Source organism: Protopterus annectens, chromosome 6.part1, assembly GCF_019279795.1.
Source record: "Protopterus annectens isolate FY-2018-M chromosome 6.part1, PAN1.0, whole genome shotgun sequence".
NCBI classification, from domain to species: Eukaryota; Metazoa; Chordata; order Ceratodontiformes; family Protopteridae; genus Protopterus; species Protopterus annectens.
Genome location: NC_056738.1, coordinates 466,947,182 through 466,966,269, shown reverse-complemented (window position 1 = coordinate 466,966,269; position 19,088 = coordinate 466,947,182). Strand labels below are relative to the sequence as shown.

Here is a 19,088-nt window from a genome sequence, read left to right as displayed (position 1 = left end):
GGTGTTAACTGCCACCCGAGAATTACTACCAACCATGACATTCAAGTTCACTTCTCATTTGCTATCCCCTGTTATTCAGGATACCAACAGTGTCCCTAGACAATCTTAAAAAGAAATTCCTCAAGCTTTAGTAGCTCACAGAAAAAAAGATACTTCTCTCCACTGGAAATCATTGCCAGACCAATTTTTAATAGCATCCAGTGAATGCCTGGACAGGGCCAGCTCTCCTACAAGCTTGAACTAGATTAAATGTAATTGGGATCATGAGTTATTTTCACTCCCCAGGCTCAGCATCAATGTGCTGAATAGTGCATTTTTCGACTCCCCTGCTACCCTTTCTTCTGCATCTTTTTTTTTATCTCAAACTGGTTTAAAGCTTTGTCGTCTCACATTCTCAGCGAGATGCATTATAAATCAAAATTACCTGTATGTCACTGTGTAGTTTGAGACTGCGCATGCTCAGTTTGATTAGTAGGAAAAATCAGCAGAAGTTATTTTTCCTGCTTTGCGGCAACCTGCCCCCAATTCCCCAGCCACACTGACGGATCAACAGATTTATCTCCAGTTATCCCCACTCACATTCAGTGATGCCACAATAAGTTCTTAAAGCCAGTCCACCATATTCTTCTCCAAGTCAAACATCAACCTTATACCACTCTCTTGACCCAAATTATTTCATAGTACTACCCACTAGTAAGCAACTGTACCTCCTACATCCTAATACACCAACTGTTTGAAAAAATCCATACTATTCACCAACAAGCATTCACTACACACTATATAACTTCTCAATGCCCAGTACATAGAGCTTACCCCACCCTCATTCAACCAATACATTCTGAATACAGTCACCTTTTTCCGACATCACATTCTCATTCCTCATCTATTACCTACCACTTTAAGTAGTAAATGCCACAGATAACACCCACAACATTCAACTTACTCAAATTTACACTTTCCCCTAAGGCAGGCTATGGACTCCTCAACCCTATTTTTTTTTTTTTTTTTTTTTTTTAACAATAAAAAAAAAAATCTTCATTAAATTATCACATACAACATAGACCAGCTTACATTTATTTAAATGCAAAACAAACATTGACACTACTTTAGTTGCAAACATTATGCATCATAAACACCACTGAAAGTGTAGTTGCAAAACATTATACATCACTTATAAATCTATCCAGTCAATGTAAGTTAAGCATTATACAGCTCATTCAAATCCTGCCTACTTTTAAACCTCATTCCTTCTCTGCATATATTGGTCTCACAATTTTTATGTAATTTGCTCCTTCCCTTTTCTAAAGATCCCAATTCCAATGGTTTTCTCTCTGTTACTATATTCACTACTTCTAGTAAAATTGGTTTAGACTTAGATTCCCATTTTCTCGTAATTGCTTTTTTGGCAGCCACCATAATTAGACTCAGCAAGGCTTTACTATGTCTAGGCAATTCCGATTCTGTATCGTAGCTCAAAAAGTCATCTCCCCAGTCAATCCAATCTGCTCACCCAGTATCCCCAAATAGAGCGGTCTGCAGGGAATCTTTAAAGTCTGCCGACTCATTACACTACCAAAAATTATGTTCCCAACCACCTCTAACTTCCCTGTCACACCTCCAACATTTGCTCTTCACCAGAGCAAAAATTCTTTGAAGTCTACTTGGGGTTTAAAAGTCCGTATGTAAACACTTCAAGGCAAAGGTCCTAAATTTTCTAGACTTTGTTGCATATTTGGGAGATGTACATATACCCGCATACTGGATAAGCGATTCACAAAGAGAATCTCCCTTCCCAATCCTTTCTAAACTCCTCTGATTCTTATAGTTATCATAAAATATTTTATATGCGCTACTAATTATTCCTTTAATGGCAGCTTCTATTCTAGATTCTATTAAACTCTACCAGTGCTGGTCTTTCATTTAAGACCCCCCCCATTTCTTTCTCTTTGCCTGTACTCCGATATCAATCACTGAATGGGCCCCCCCATTTCTCAGCCTGTACCCTGATATCAATCATTGAATGGGAAGGCAATCTCTAAAGTACAATTGTGTACACTTACCATAAATGTAGATGTTAAAACTGTACTATGTTCTTAGTGTTTTCACTGTCGCAGTCATTACATTTGGGAAGAATCCCAAAGCTATGGATGGGAGGATGGAACTAAATAGCATTAGGAGTGGGCGTAAGGCCCTGCAGAACTGCAGTGGCAAAGCCTGCCCTGGACTTGGAGAAGAAAGGCAAATGATAATGCTTTGTAAAAGTAAGAACAGAGCACCAAGTAGCAGCTTCTAGAATGTCTTTGGTTGGAACTCCTCTGAGAAAGGCTGCTGAGGTAGAGGCAGCCCTGGTGTAATGTGACCAGATTCCCTTGGGCACCGGTTTACCATGATGCAAGTAGCAGAAACGAATGCAGTGGCTTATCCACTTAGTCTGCTTTGATATAGCCTTCCCCTCTGGTCCTGCAGCAAATGCCACCAGTAGTTGCTCAAATTTTCTGAGAGATTTGATCCTGTTTAAGAAGAATCTTAGTTGTCTTGGGTAAAATGTTGGCAGGTGAATAGTTTGGTTAAGAGCCACATTGGATACCACCTTAGGCATAAGGGAACGATTGGTCCTGAGGGACACCCTGTCCGGGTAAAATGTAATAAAAGGCTCCACAGCCATGAGGGCCTGTAGTTCTGAAACCCTTCTTGCTGAAGTGATTGCCAAAAGGAAAGCTGTTTTCCAAGATAAAAACTTTATATCCTCAGTAGCTGCTGGTTCAAAAAGGAGGCATGGTGAGTTTTTCCAGCACAAAATTGAGCTCCCGTGCAGGAGTTGGTGATCTTCTGGGAGGCCTTAAATTTTTGGCCCCTCTAAGATACTGTTTTAGCAGAGGATGAGAGAAGATGGGAGGCTCCGTGTTGTAATGAGCCAAGATGGCAGAGGCATGGATTTTTATTGAAGAAAAAGATAGGCCCTTGTCAAGCATCTCAGTCAAGTATTGTAAAATCTGAGGAATATTTGGTTTTTCTGTGTCCGTTCCTTGTGCTTGGTTCCAAGCACAGAATCTCTTCCATTTATCAGCATAAGATTTTCTAGTACTAGGCCTTCTGGCTTCCACAATGACATCAGTCACAGATTTACTGAGAGGAGTCGTTTGAATAATTACATGATCAGCCATGCTGCCAGGTTCAGAGTTTGGAGCGGAGTGTGCAGAATTTGGTTGTTCTGCCGAGACAGTAGATGAGGTATTTGAGGCAAGTACCAAGGTGGAAGTTGAGACATATTCCTTAGAATTGGGTACCAGTGCTGGCGTGGCCAGTCCGGATCAATTAGGATCATTTTTGTTTTTTCCTGTCTGACCTTTAGTAAGACCTTGGGGGAAAAGAGGCAGAGGAGGAAAAGCATAGACTGCTAGGTTTTTCCAATTGAAGAATAGGGCATCCACTTTCCATGCTTGTCTGTGATAAGTCCTTGTGCAGAATTTGTCCAGTTGATAATGTTGGGGAAGAGGCAAATAGATCTACGTCCGGGCTCCCCCATTTGTGTTGGAGAGGCAAATAGATCTATGTCCGGGCTCCCCCATTTGTGTTACCATGCTGAAGACTTGTGGATCCAGTTTCCACTCGTGAGGGTCCATAAGATTTCTGCTTAGGTCATCTGCCAGAGTATTTTGTTTTCCTGGCAGGAACTGAGCTTGAAGATGTACTTGGTAAGTCAAGGCTGTGTTCCACAATACCATGGCTAGTCTTCAAAAGGGGGTAGGAATGTGTACCCCCCTGCTTGTTTATGTACCACATAACTGTGGTGTTGTCCGTTTATCAGTACTTGTCCTGGATGAAGTAAGTCCTTGAAGGCTGTCAGGGCATTCTGAACAGCCAGCATCTCTTTCTGGTTGATACGCAGATGCATTTGTTTTGGGGTCCATATGCCCTGAATGCATCTCCCCGCCAGCTGGTCCCCCCAAGCATAGTCTGATGCGTCCATAGTTAGGGTTTGGGTGGCAGGGGGTACAGTGAATGACCGTCCCTTGTTTTGGTGACATGACTCTGCCCACCAAAGAAACTCCTGTTGTAAGCAGGGAATGAGAGGAATCATTGTTTCCAGACTGTGACAATGTTAACTCCATAAACTTTTTAGATACCATTGAAGTTTCCTCATATGCAGTCTTGCATATAAAATTAGTAGAATGCAGGATGCCATGAACCCCAAAGCCTGCAGAATTTGTCTTGCAGATAACTGGGTTTTTGTTGCCATATGTTTGAAGTATACAGTTAGTTGCCTTAGTTTGTCTGGCGTAAGGTAAGCCATCTGGGCAGTTGTATTCAAGCTTGCACCCAGGAATGTAATTTTTTTGAAAGGGTACCAGTTGTGATACCCTAGGCATGTTAGAAGCCTTTCTACAAATGCCAGATGTTGAAGAAGAATGTCCTGGTTTTCTGCTTGAATGAGACAGTCATCCAAGTAAGGATAGATTTGTATGCTTCTTTGTCTGCAACACGAAAGTACTGGTGCCAGGCACTTTGTAAAGACCCTGGGCACAGTAGATAAGCCAAAGGGCAGTGCAGAGAATTGGTAATGCATAAAACTTTCCTTGAAGCGGAGGCATCTTCTGCACGATTCCCTTATTGGGATATGCAGGTATGCCACTTTTAAGTCTAAAGTCACTAACCTAGCGTTCTTGCCCAACATGGGCAGTAGCTGTTGTAATGTCAGCATTTTGAATTTTGGAATGTCCAGAAACGTGTTCAAAATCGATAAGTCCAGAATTGGACGCCAAGCCTAGTCCTTCTGGGTACCAGGAACAGTCTTGAATAAAAACCTTGTCCTTTTTCCTGTTCTGGTACTGGTTGAATAGCCCCCATATCCATGAGGGGCATAACTTGTTTATGAGCCTCTGCCCACTGATTTTGTGGCAGATCTGGCCAACCGTTTGGAACTGGCAAAGTATGGAAATGAAATCTGTACCCCTGGGATACTACATTTAATACCCACTTGTCCTGGGTAATTAACTGCCAATTTTGAGCAAGAAGTGCTAATTTTCCCCCCAAGGGGGCTGCCAAAAGATAAGTGCTTGGTGATGGTAGAGGGAAGTCATTGAGACTGCTTACTGTAGGGTTGTGCTTTGTTTCCTCCAGATTTGGAGGTAGAGGCACCCCATTGCTTTCATCTGTAAGAACCCTGTGACTGGTATCTAGAGCCTTTTGAGCACCTGGATTTGCCTTGAGAGGCCCTGTTGGACACTGGAAAGGACCAATTTTTAGTAGGCCATTGCCTACTGAATCTGGGTGGCTGCACTTGTAAGAAATCCTTTACAGTTTGCATAGATTTAGCTTAGTCTTCCATTTTCTTTAAAACCTCGTCTGCCTTATTACCAAACAGAGTATCATGCTGTAAAGGGGCATCCAACAATTTAGCTTTAACATGATCGGGCAGATTTTGCTTCTTGAGCCAGGCATGCCTTCTAATCACAGATCCAGTAACTGCTGCCCTGCAAGAGGCCTCCAAGGACTCAAAACCACATTGCAAAGTATGATTTCCAACCTGTTCTGCTGCATGCAATAATTCCTGTAGTTCTTTATTTTCCACACAATCAGACATCAGCATCATTTTCTGTATCAATAGGCCCATAACATGCTGGTGATATTTAAGCATATGAAACTGGCAGTTTAAGGCCCTAATTGCCAAGGCTGCAGACGTATAAACCTTCTTTCCTCATCTATCCAGCACCCTGGAATCTCTATCAAATGGGGTAGGATTTTTGGCTGTAGAGGCCTTTACACCTTTGGGACCCTGTGAGACAGTTTAAGGATCAGCAGCAGGATTTTTGAATAGAAATTTGTGGGAGTCAGGAACCCTGTAATATCTGTCTGGCTTACTAGGAGCCGGAGGTAGGGAATCAGGAGTCATGCTTGATTCCAAAACCACATCAACAATGTCTAATACAGGAGGTATAGCCAAAGGTCTATGCGGAGGAAGAAGAAGAAGGAAATCCCCAAGCCTCTTTTTTGATTCAGAGAAATCCTGACTCTCCCAATGAAAATGTTCCCTTAAAGTATGCAAGGTTTCTCCAAAAGAATAATCTTCAGGAGGAGATGCAGATGGGATGGATTCTTCTGCATCTGAATCCTCATAGGGTGATACAGAAAATTCCTGATCAGAAGAGGAATCAGAAGAAATAGAAAACGGATCTGAAGATTCATAATCAGTGTCTTGCCTAGGCCTTTTAGCAGGTGGGGGGGGGGGGGGGTTGTGAGCCCCTGATCAAGGTAATTAAGTCCTCAGCCATTTTGATCATCTGTTTTTTTAGGCACAGGGGCCTGAGCACGTGGCTCATACATCTGTTTTTTAGACTTAGAAATTGTTTTTGTTTTTGAAGTTGGTGTCAGTTTTATATAAAATAGTTGAGGCCTAAAAACACCCTCAGAAGCCGGTGCCTGCTCAGCGGCTCTGGACCCATCCGAGGGAGAGACATCCACGGGTTCAATACTCTGAGAATCTCGGGGCATACTGGACTCCACATGGGTCTCAGTAGAGGCCTGCGACTCAAAAGTAGCAGGTATCAGTGGCTGCGAAAGTGCCTCACTGAGTACCGGCAAACCAGCGACTGGCTTAGGAGAAGCTTCATCATCGGTTTTGGACCTAGACGGTCTGTCTGTCTTTTTCTTTGCGTTTTTGTGTACTCCAGTAGTCGGATTGCTATCAGACGACATTTCAGGGCAATTAAATCTGGATCCAAAATATTTTGAAGCAAAAATATACCGACGCTCAATAGTGCGCTGGATAAATCTAGCACAAAACCGACAGCAAGGCACGTTATGATCTGGGCCTAGGCAAGGAATACAGAACAAATGAAAATCCTTAGGAGGTATTTGCTTCCCACAAGTAATGCAATTATTAACTTTTACTGACATCAGTAAGGAGCAAGAAAAAGTTTCCCCAACGGGGTACTTAACTTTAATTGAAGACTTCGGTTCTGAAACTCGAATGCGAAAATTTCAGGAGTCGGCCGACCAGTACTTGCGAACTGCTTCTGCTCGGGCACTGAGCGGCAAGAAAGACTGAATAAAATGGCATCAGCTGCATGTTTTATATCCCTGACGACCTAGAAGAGGAGACAGCAACCAACGCAGGACCCAAGACTTTGATATTCAGACCGACTGAGGGAAACCTTCCAGCAGATTACCCAATATTAATGACTGCAACAGTGAAATACGAAGAACATCCAGCAGTCCAAATAAATTCCTAGCATCTTCCCATTCCATTAATTTTTCCCTTTCTAGTTATTTGCTCCCAAGACCTTGGTTCCTTTGCCAGTTTTCAGTAAAATTCCATCCTCCTCTTGCCTATTGACTGTATCCCTAACTGCAGTCATCCCTATCAGCAGAATCTCCCATGCTGGTTTAGTTCTTAAAATACTCCCTACTATTGCATGAACATATGTTGTATGATTGTTGTCATTCTTAAGAATCTGCCTCCATAATCCCAATTTCTCCTTATTTCTTGAACTTCCTCCTTGTACAGTCATTCCTTTCCACTTCGATTTATTTTTTTCCACTTTGAATAATAGTTTTCTGCTTGTGCTATGTATAAGAGCTTTAAACTGTGCTGCTCTAAAATACCCCCTTAAATTGGGTAATCCTAGTCTGCCTTGTTCTATTGGAAGAATCATCTTATCTCACTTGATTATTGCCATCTTTCCCTCCCAGATAAAATCCTTCAGCTCTTTTTTAATTGCTATCCAGAGCTTCTCCTCTGGTTAATAAAAATATGCCTGACCTGTGTATAAGATTAAAAGGACTAAAAAATTTGTTTGTATCTTACCATCAATATCCATATAACAAAGCCTCCAGTTTCTCAGTTTTTGTATTGGCTTCTGTTTAGCCTCTTGCCGCATATCCTTAGCTGCAATAACAGAGTCATTTCTAATCTATACTCCTAAATACTCCACCTTATCATGCCCCCATAAATATGGATATTGTTGTACCAATTCATGTAGGAGTGCATAAATTTACTGCCATCACCTTTGTTTTAGCTTCATTAATTTTGTATCCTGAAAAGATTAGAAACAGTCTTAATTGTTCCAGAAAACTGTAATGTCCCTTTCTGTTTTTATCATGTATAAAATAATATCATCTGCAAATAAAGCCAGCTTTTCTTGACTGCCATACCAATTATATCCTTGAATTTCTGAGTCCCTTATTTTCTTGGACAATGGTTCTAAATATAATGCAAACAACAAAGAGGAAAGAGACATCCCTGCCCGGTTCCTCTATTCAAGCAGAAATTATCAGAGGACCCCCCCCACTTTAATTTTTGCCTCTGATCCCCCATATATATACTCCTTAATCCTATTTAATATTAAATCATAAATCCTATTCTAATATTAAACCACCTTATCACACACTTCATTCAGTGTTATATCACTTAGTACCATAACCTCATCTTGTCCTTTCTTCTACCTTCCAAAACTTTGCATTCAGTCTTACATACACAACCTACACACACTCCAACACCCACTAATATCTTAATAGTAACAGACATCTTATCCTCCTACGCTCCTCTCATCAGTACTCTACTCACACTCCTTCACCCCCTCATTGAACAAATACTTAACACAACCTTACTTTCTGCTCACTACACACCACCTCAAACTTTCTAGATATAAAATTTATATCCCATCCTGCTTCTACTTTTCCATAAAGGCAAATTCGAGACAAACCCAGGAACATGCCACCTTCTCTTGCTACCTTATAAATGCTACCTTATAAATGCCAGTGTATTAAAAATAGACAAACAAAGCATTTAATCACAAGGCACTAACAACCCTCTAGCCATCAATGAGACCTGGCTTAAACCAGAATCTCCATCTCGGCTCCATTTCTTCCTGGGACACAACTGTCTCCTAGATTGCATGCCATCTAAAACGAAAAGTGATAGAACTTCACTTAGAAAAATCCCATCTGCAAATCAAAACTAATAACTCAAGCCCCAGCCCGAAAATGACAACAGAAATACCATTAAAAGTAAAAATAATTCCTTACAAGTAGCACGTGCCTATCTTCCCCTTCCCAATTCCCTAGAAAACATCAAAACCCTAATAGAAGCAATCTTATACAAACAAAAACACCCTAATTGTGGGTGATTTTAACACCAATCTTCTAAGCCTTATCCACGCAGACATTTCACAGTTCCTTAATTACTAGAATATCATACAACTAATTAAAAACCCACCTGGCCATAAATCACACATATAGTTTAAAAAACAGGACCAATTTCAAAGCCTCAAAACACTCTGACCTGATCATAACTAATAACCCATCAATTATCTCAAACTTCACAGTCCACTCCCCTTATTTTTCCCGTTATAATTGTCTCAAAACAAAAATCCTTTAATTCCAAATCTAATTCCAGTATAATCCATTCTACCACTGCTTTGCCCCCCCAGTCGTAACACCATAGAATCAAACATAGTTGCTTAGCTTCTCACCAATCTCTTTCTGCACATCCAAGATACCTGCGTCTCCATTACCTCATGACTATACAAAAGGAAACCTGAACTATGAACTATACAAAAGGAAACCCAAGCAGTGGCTAACAAACAAGGTATAACCATCCTAAAACTTAGCAATGAAGCCTGGAATAAATGTTAATCTAATCCTACATCCAGCAATAGGGAAAAGTATACCACCTGCTCAATCTAGCTAAAAAAAAAAACATTAGTTAACAAAAAAAGCATTGACATGATTTATCAACAGAACTCATTCGGATACAGTCCCCAAAAATTCTGGGAGGATGTTAACTTCACAGGTTACAAATTACCCAACTCGTATCATCTTACATCTACTTCCCTCTCTGCAGATCAGTTCTGTAAACACTTCAATTACCTCCGTAACCCTTTGGTCATCTACTCACACCGTACCTTCCACACTGCCTGCTCACCCGAATGTATTATTTTGCTGTACTGTAAACAGATACTGTCCAAAAGCATCTCACCATTACTAGAACAAATAGACAGTCATCTAGACAAACATCCAGTCCTCCCGGATCATCTATCACTGCTATGAATTCAAAGTAAAACCACTTTCAAAATTTATAACCTTTGCATAACTTCTAATATCAGTCAGTATTTGGAAAACAGCCACAGTACAACTGCTTTCCAAAAAGAAAAATCTTTCACTCCCAGAGTATCAGCCCATCTCCATCTTCCCAATCCAAGCCAAAATCTTTGAAAAAATCATATTCCAACAACTCGCACACTACATCAACCAATACGATCTATTATTTCAACAACAGGGAAGCTGATCTGGTCAAAGCACCTCCACTACATCAAGTCTCTTACAGATGACATTATAATGGGAATGGACAAAGGAAAACTTTCTAGAGATATATATAATGGGAATGGACAAAGGAAACTTTTCTAGAGATATATTTACAGAACTTGTCAAAACATTTGATCTACTAGGCTACTCCAGTCTCAGCACTCAGATTTAGTAATCGCTCAGACACCATACCCTGGTTCTACAGCTCTCTCTTCAACCACTTTTTCACAGTCCACTTTAATACCTCTACTTTGCAAGCTGTCTCTCTGCTTAAAGGTGTACCTCAGGGCTCCATACTTGCCCCAATCCTATTCTTAATCAACATAAACTACCTTGTGATCATCCCCACCACACACTCTCATTATTCACAGGTGAAATGGTACGTTACTGCTCTAATCACTCACTCCCCATTTTACAGCATAATCTTCAAATCATAGTTTCTTTGCCTTAAACAGATGGAGAATAAATGTCAGATTCTCAACACCTCTAAACAAAAAAACATGTAGTTCCGCATGAAACACAAACTCAGCAAAAATCAACAAGTCTATAACCGATCCCCTTTAGAAAAGGTTTCATCTTTTAATTACATAGGATTACAGCTGGATCCCCCCAACCCTTCTGCACCCCCCCCCATGCACCCATCTGGAGAACAGTCATAAAAAGATTAACTCTCTCCTAATTTGGGCACTCAAAATATCCCTCTCTCTCTCTCATGACTCCAGGTCAGCCATGTATTCTACTCCCTCAGCTTGAGATGTTGCTTCTCTTTCAGTTAAAAACTCTGTCACTCAGTCCATCTCAAAACAAATCTGTCACTTCACATCTCACTTCTCCAGAAAGCAAGATCACTGTACAACTTTTGAAAAAGCTAAACTGCTCCCATTTAAACAGAGTACAACTACTCCTAGGTTTTCAACTATACAAGCTTCGACATAAGCAGTCTCTTCCTCCTCTAATGGCCAAACTAATAGGACAAGCATCCTCATGCAACCTCAAAAACCATAGCCACTTCTTCAAACACCTCAGTCCAAGCAATGTTTCTGGCCATTCTTTTCCTATACTTAACCCTAATCAATGGGAATCCCTCTCTCCAGAACTTGAAGAGACATCATCCCTCCCTAAATGTTGCTTTCTTCTTAAATCCCATCTAAACATCCAAGTTAAATGTATTTGAACCTTGCAGGCTATATAACCTATAGCATCACTCTTCTTGCATTTTTTACTTCCAAAGCGCATTTCACGTTTTCTCCAAAATTTTAGGACTGCTACATGATGAGGTTGTAACCACTGTAGTCATAAATGTCTGCATATATGTCACTGTACATTTTGCAACCACTGCTCTTTTTAAGATAATAATGTTAACATACCATTATAATGCACTTATCATTGTAAACTTTGTACATTTTTCCACGCTGAGATGAAACTGGTCAGAATTGATCAGTGCTCTGCCCCAGGACACAAAATCAATAAATAAAAATAAATAAATAAATAAATAAAATGAATGAAAACTTTTTTCTGATGTCCAACCAGTCTTAGGTAGTTAGAGATTGTCAGTTTTCTTTAACTCTGACAACATACCTGAAGACTACACAGATGGATATTTAATGTATAAATATATGTATGATCCTGGGTTTGCATTTCACCATCAAATGCCAGGAAATTTGATGACAGGGTTTGGCTTCATAAACTCAGTTTTTTTTTGTTTTTTTGTTTTTTTAAACAGAGCCTCACTGCTCCAGGCACATCTCGCCTGCCTACACACTAGACCCCCAACTTTACCCCTCTGCAGACAGAGGCACACCCTTTTTGGTTCATCCCATGAACAGAAAAGTGAACGAATCACTGGCATACACCATCCGGGATATACAGCAGTTTGCTAAAATATGTCATATCTGGTGTAAGATAGTTATGAATACAGTGCACCACACTTAAAACAACATAGCAACAATGGTATAAAGTCTTCTAGCAGAAAACATAGCTTTTTCACAATACTCATATTAGCCCCATACATGGTTTCTCCTCCATTCTTGTTCAAACGTACTTCACTGCATACGGTGCACAGTCCTGCTTCGATCACTGTGCCACAGCACACTACTGTGTTGTGAAAAAAGAAGGCCAGTTAGCCATGTCTCATTTCGCATCTGTGATTATCCACAAGTTTTCATGAAGAGGACACAAAAAGAGCAGCCTGTGTACATTCTGACATATCACTAAACAGCACACTTCCAGATTCTGTGCCATTTGATTCATAAAACTCAACAAATTACTTGCTTTTCAGATGACACATAGTACCTGCATCATTAGACTGTCCTGTTTTGCAAGTATAACATTTTTATTTAACATTTGTTAACTGGGAAAGTCTGACTTGGAACAAAGCCAATTTTCAGCGGAGGCCCGGGGAGAAACACTCCATACAATTGTATGCTTTAATTCAATATCATTAACACTTTTGGAGCAAAGGAAAAAGTTAAGGATCAAGCATGGGATTTCATGAAAGCAGATTAAGAGCTTTGGTGTCTAAATGGGTATACTAAACAAATCTTGTACTCCTCCAGGCTGAAGTCTACTACTAAACCACCCACTTACTGTGTTTTAAACTAATCTCTGCCATATCCTCCTATCTTTGTACCACTCTTTTCATCTTCACTTTCATCTCATCTCTGCATATGCTATCCACCACTACTGTTTAAGTCAAATGAAGATGCAACTATGTACAAATGTAAAAATCATGTGTGACAGAACTGTACAATTTAAAGGACGCAGCATCTATGAACATTGCACACAATGTAACACATCTAGATAATCACTGTATATAACACTCGTACGTTAAGTATACAATCCCTTCAATGTGTTGTACTTAACTAATATATTTTCTTTTTAGGGCTTTTCTTCCCAGGCCTCTGGTGAAAAGGGGCTTTTTACTGTGCAGTCTAACTTTCTTGGCAATTAAATGCATTAAATAAATGAAAATAAGATTTGACATTACAGGTCAGTATAACTGTATTCTTATGGTAGAATGTGAAATGTAAATGGTGTACTCAACTTTTACATGTTGAAAAAAGCTTGCAGCACAGTTTCCTGAATGATTAGGCAATGTAAGTCACAAGGCCAACAAACTGAAGTGTTATATTTTAAAGTTGAGTTGCTGCTAAAGTTAAAACTGCAGCTTGCTTGTGGTCTTTTTGTCCTAGGAACATTAGTTGCATGCAAAGGTAATACTTGCCTAACACAGCTACTGAGTCTTGGGGACCATTTGCCTTTTAAAAATGTTCAACTAGTGAAGTGAGGTAACCAATCTCACTCTGCTCTTGGTACCATTCATTATGAATCAAAGACCAACACATTCAGTATTGTGAATGGCAACAGCAAACTGCTGATGTGGCGAGTGCAATTAGGAAACGGCAAGCAAGCCTTAACAAAACGCAAATATTTCTAACAAGATAAGAAACTTGAGAAAACTGAATTTCACTTGATTATCAAGAACAAACTGGTAATCATTTAATTAAGGAAAAATGTTAAAAATGAAACTACATATACAGCACTTCTTTTAAAAGAAAATCAGATCATGAAGGTCCCACAATTGTTTTTCCTATTCAAACCTCGCATCATTTCAAAAATGGATTCAGCACAATTACAGTACTACACAAAGTGACAGATATAATTTATTGCAATATGAATGATGGTCGGCTCACATCTGAAGTACTTATTGACATAACTAAGCATTTAAGACACTCAATTATACTTTTTTGGATAAATTTTAGGTTGGTGCAAACCCACTGTTAAGGCATATGCTGAGTTCTACTAAAAGAAGAAAAGATCCATATAGACTAGTGGAGACAGTCTACCATACCAAGATCTGCTGACATGGTCGGTTACCAGACGATCTCTGAGCAACTCATGATTCTACAGCCAATGCCGCCTCAGTGTCCATCTTGGTACCAGCATTCACAGCACAGTATATGAGTGGAACAGTGTCCCAAAAGATTCAAGAGGGTCCCAGCCAATCCATATCAAAAGTGTCAGAGAGGTGACCTCAAAGCCCCCCTTCTGCAGGCAGAATGACTTGACAGTGAACAGTGTTAATCTCTGTTCAGATGAAAGGAATCCTCCACGTCATTCTCACAAAGGACCTCTGCCAGTTTATGAAGACCCTCATAGGCCTGAAACTATAGGTGTGTTTGGCTAATGATGCTACCAGACAAAATCTTTGAGGCCATTAGTACTAATTTATACTGGTGAATGAAAGCAGTGACTCCCTTCTCCTAACAAGGCCCTCACCACAACAGTTAGCACCTTAGTATATAAAGTGGAGACCAAAACAGCATCAGTCTGAACTGAAGCACTTAAGATGTGGGTCTGTCTTTTTGGCAGCCCTCAGAAAATGATGTGCTAAACAGTGTTCAAGTCTATTTATGACATCTAGGTACCCTGAGATAGCAAGGGCATGACTTGGGAGTTCTACGGAACAATTTCCATCCAGAAGATGAAAGTACTAATGTAGTCAAAATTAGTGGAGCTCAGGATGGAATAGAAACTTCCTGTCTTCAACACTAGAAACAGGAAGCATTAAAATTTCAGCCTGGTCTTTGAGTAGAACAATTTCTTGGGGAGAAGAGTTTAATCACATGATAGTGTATGGCAAGCCTAACAGCTCTAAGATATGGCAATCCATGACCACATCAAGTGTCCACTGGTTCTTGGTAATGTCTCTCCCACTAGGATGAATTAGGAGAACCATACCCAATAAGGATAGTCCTGAAAAGTGAATCTGTACTATGGCCGCTTGGCCAAGGAGGTCAGCCTTCTTGGTGACCTTGCCAGGACAGCTTAGGAGGCAGCATTGCTCAATGCTTGTGGTTCTCCTCATACCATGATAGGACTGCTATTTTCTGACAAGAAACATGGGCTGGTCTAGATGTAACAGAAGGGGCCAGTGGACCAGCACAGCTTTCTCCATAGCTATCAATGCACGTTTCCTCTAAGTGATTCTCAACCAAGTCATGCAGGAGGAAGACATCTCCAAAGAAGAAGGCATCAAAAACACCCATCCTGTGCAAAACATACACAAGGTTGTTGACCTATCACACCAACACTATCAAAACTATAGTTAACTACATGGAAACCCATTGCAGAAGTTACAGAAGGCAATCTAACCAGCTTTTTCCTGACTCTGGAATCAAACTGCTGCCAGCTTCTCATGTGCCTGTTCCACTAGAGAGAAGTAAAACCTGGACAGGTGAAAAAAAAAGACAGATAAGAAATATAAGCCCCAACATGGGAAAGGAGAACAGCTTCTTGCCCACCATGCCCAGTGCCTTGGATTTCTAACTGAATGGCAAGGTGAAACAACGCAGGGATCTCTTGTACCATTACCGTACTAGACCAGATTTAAAAGGAGTCTATCCTACGATGCTTAGTCAGGATCTTGTTTGGCTTTACACTCGGATCTTTCAGAAAGCATCTGCCTTCTTGAGAGTACTGAGGAAACAGACTCTGGATGCTTCGAGTGCCAAAAAAGCATCTTAAAGAACAGGATAGCATGACCCAGGGTTTCTGCTCCTTTTCTTCATACCCCTAACACTCATTGAGGTGTCTCTGGGTAGACTGTAAGGCAGTCACAGACCTGATGCCCCCCCCCCACACACACACACACACAGGAGAAGTCATCTGGGAGGAGCAATAGGGAAGGGATGCAGGATTACTCTTCTAATCTAATTCTATGGGTTATCTGCATATGCTTCCCGGGATACACTATGAAGGGATGAATCTCCCTTAACCTTATTTCCTCTGCTTGACCAAAATTTATGGAGCCATGAAAAAGAATGCAATGCAAGAAGGATCGGCAGTCAGGCAACAGGAATCCGAGAGGTGCTTGCTGGGCATAGTACTGGAGCAGATAAGGGTTGTAAATGGTTTAGCACTGGCATCAGACCTGTTTTTTTTAAGGAAATACTCATGAGTGTGAAAAATTCCACCAGATTACATACAGTTGGCACAAGTCCAATCCCAGAGCCAGAACTTTGGCCTCCTTTTGTAAGAAGACCCAGATGGCCCTTCTCAAAGAGAGTCCCACCAAATTTGGCTAGATTCTGTGGAGACCTGGGAGGAACAGTCCATAGTTTTGAGCTCAACCACTAAGCCCATGGCAAAGAACTCAAAGGACTGCGCCTCAGGTGTACGCTGGTTACCTGTATGCCTTCACTGCCTATCTCACAGAGGGTGTTCCTTGTAGAAACCTAGGGATGGAGTCCCAAAGTGCTTGCCAGGTGTGCTCCTCTCACAGGCCTTTCAGTCATCAATGATGGGCATGAGGTTGACTCTTTACTAGTTGAGGAGGAGGAGCCGACAGTACATGAGGCCCACAAGGTCACTATAAGGTTAAAAACTTTCCTTGAGGTGGGGCATGATCAATATCTGGCTTCCTGATCCTTTGCTCTATCTCCCTCTTGATATATGGACATCATCCTGGAATTGTGACAGGAACCCTCACTGCTGCTATCTCTCTGACAGCCTCAACTAGTGCAACCTTGAGCAAAGTCAGGCACACCTCTGGCTGTCAGCTTCAAGCATTGGAACTTAGGACACAGATGTTGCACTCCCCCACCCAGGCAAGAGAGAGACAGACACTACCAATATGTATCCTAGATTTGTGATCTGGCAGCCAGAGAAACTCTTAAGGAAGGTTTGAAGACTTATGCACCGAATATTGCAACTTTTTCATTGCAAACATATTCAAGATACAAACAGCGTGGGTGACAATAATGAACTGGATAGTGCAGGTATTAAGACATCAACTCCTTATCAGGTACATGGTACTGAGGTGTGTAAAGGAAGGAAGCATGCAGGTCTCTGAGCAGAGTTATGAGAGAGAAAAAAATAGCCACATTGAGGCTAAGTTCAAAGGTTCTTACTAAGCAGGCAGCCATACAGAGCCTAGGCATGCGACCCAGACAGCTTGGAAGATGGATTTGCTGCTCCACTCAATGAGGGCCATAGTGCTTACCTCAGGAGTACATTTGTAGATCCTCAGCCAATCTTTATGGCAGAACTTGAAGGAGGCGAATGTGTTAACTATTTCACATACAAATGGAGCTTGTTCCATGGGTAGGTGAATTTTTTTGGTGAAGTACCTACCTCTCCAAGAGGGCTTGTGATGAAGGCCGAGGTCTTTAAAGCGAGTGCCAGTATTCAGTAAAATAAGAAATCTAGTTACCAAATGCAAAGGGTCCTCAAAGTTGGATCATACAAGATCCTTTGTTTTCAGTTACATAACATTTCCAAAAGTTAAAGAGTAGGATCTAGACTTACAACTTGCAGTTCTGCTTGCACGGGCTTCCACTGCTTGCTTTCTGTTCAACGCTTTCTCCATTTTTATTCTACTCTTTTGTTTTGGTTCCTTGTGTATTTTCTATTCAAGAAAACTACTGTAATAGTAGTTTATTGTGCCTAAAAAAAGACAAAATTTACATTACCTAAAATTATCAAAACTAAAACTTCCAGAAATGTATTTTTAATATTATGATTAATTTCTGTTTAGAGTATACCTTAAAATACCAGACCATCATATTTCATGACTAAACAAAACAGATGAACACTGCAGTGCTCCAGTTACAAAATAAATGAAATCAAAGCACTTACTGACCCCTCCCCTTATACATACACACAAACACACAGCAATTAACTTGCCTGTACACACAACTATTTATAAATAAGTCTGATAACATCTTCTTAAAAAAGTTTTTCCTCTTCGTTAAATATGGATTGAATGAAAATGTTTAATTTAATCCAAGTTCATCATCATCATCATCATTAGGGCAGCACAGTGGTGCAGCAGTTAATGTTGTCACCTCACAGCCAGAGGTTCTTTAGTTCACTTCTGAAATGGAGTGCCCTCTATGCAGAGTCTAAATTGTCCTCCCTGTGTTTGCGTAGGTTTCCTCCGGGTCCTCTGGTTTCCTCCCACATTCCAATGACATGCATCTGGAGCATTTATCCCCAGGCCTCCACTGGAAATGAGCTTTCTCCTAGTTGGACTTTCCCAGTCTACATAAATAAATTAACATTTAATAAATGCAACAGGCTCCTGCCAGCATAAGGTCAACATTTATATCATCACTCCTTACACCGTTAGTGTGGACTTTAAAAAACAGACTTCCTAGAGGCTTTCCTCAAACCCTAAAAAATACACGGTTAGTGTCATCCTCCAAGATGGCATTACAGTGCTCAAAAACGCACACACTCAATTTGCATTGGCTTGCCAATAACACACACCTTCACTATATTGGCACTTGATTATATTATATCAAATATTGCCTTTCAAAAAGCAACATGTGCATGTCCTCTTGTAAGTTGGCAAGATGAAGGGCTTTTCTCAGAAGTACAGGCAAGCACGGAAGGGCTATGGCTGACTAAGTTTGCGGACTACTGCAAACTGGGTGCTATAATAGAATCTCCGGCCAACATGGAGATCCTCCAGAAGGGCCTAAATGATACTGATGCATGGTGTCAAAGCCATTGTCTCAAGCTAAATGCAAAAAAAAATGCGTAGTAATCCCCTTTGGAAAAAACAGAGTACCCGCAAACTACAACATAGGAGGTAATCCCCTGAAATCTGAAGAAATAAGGGATCTAGGGACCCAAGTAGATTGGCAACATGGTTATCAAAGGAAAGCTGACTAAGTGGTTAGAAAATCCTTCTGTGTGACCCATCTGATCACGAAAGGGTTCGCATCAAGATCTAAGGATGTAATGGTGCCCCCCTACTCTTCCCTCATCAGACCCAT

At 40.7% G+C, this 19,088-nt stretch overlaps 1 protein-coding gene across 3 annotated transcripts in view; it reads right to left on the bottom strand.

The window, feature by feature from the left end:
• LOC122805628 (oocyte zinc finger protein XlCOF26-like) overlaps nt 1-19,088 on the bottom strand; it is an 83,996-nt gene that overhangs the window by 4,376 nt on the left and 60,532 nt on the right. For all 3 annotated transcript variants that reach the window (XM_044075891.1, XM_044075892.1, XM_044075890.1), the window contains one exon: nt 17,614-17,751. In XM_044075891.1, coding sequence (XP_043931826.1) covers nt 17,614-17,674 — 61 coding nt within the window. In that variant the 5' untranslated portion in view covers nt 17,675-17,751. The remainder of the gene's footprint in view (nt 1-17,613; nt 17,752-19,088) is intronic.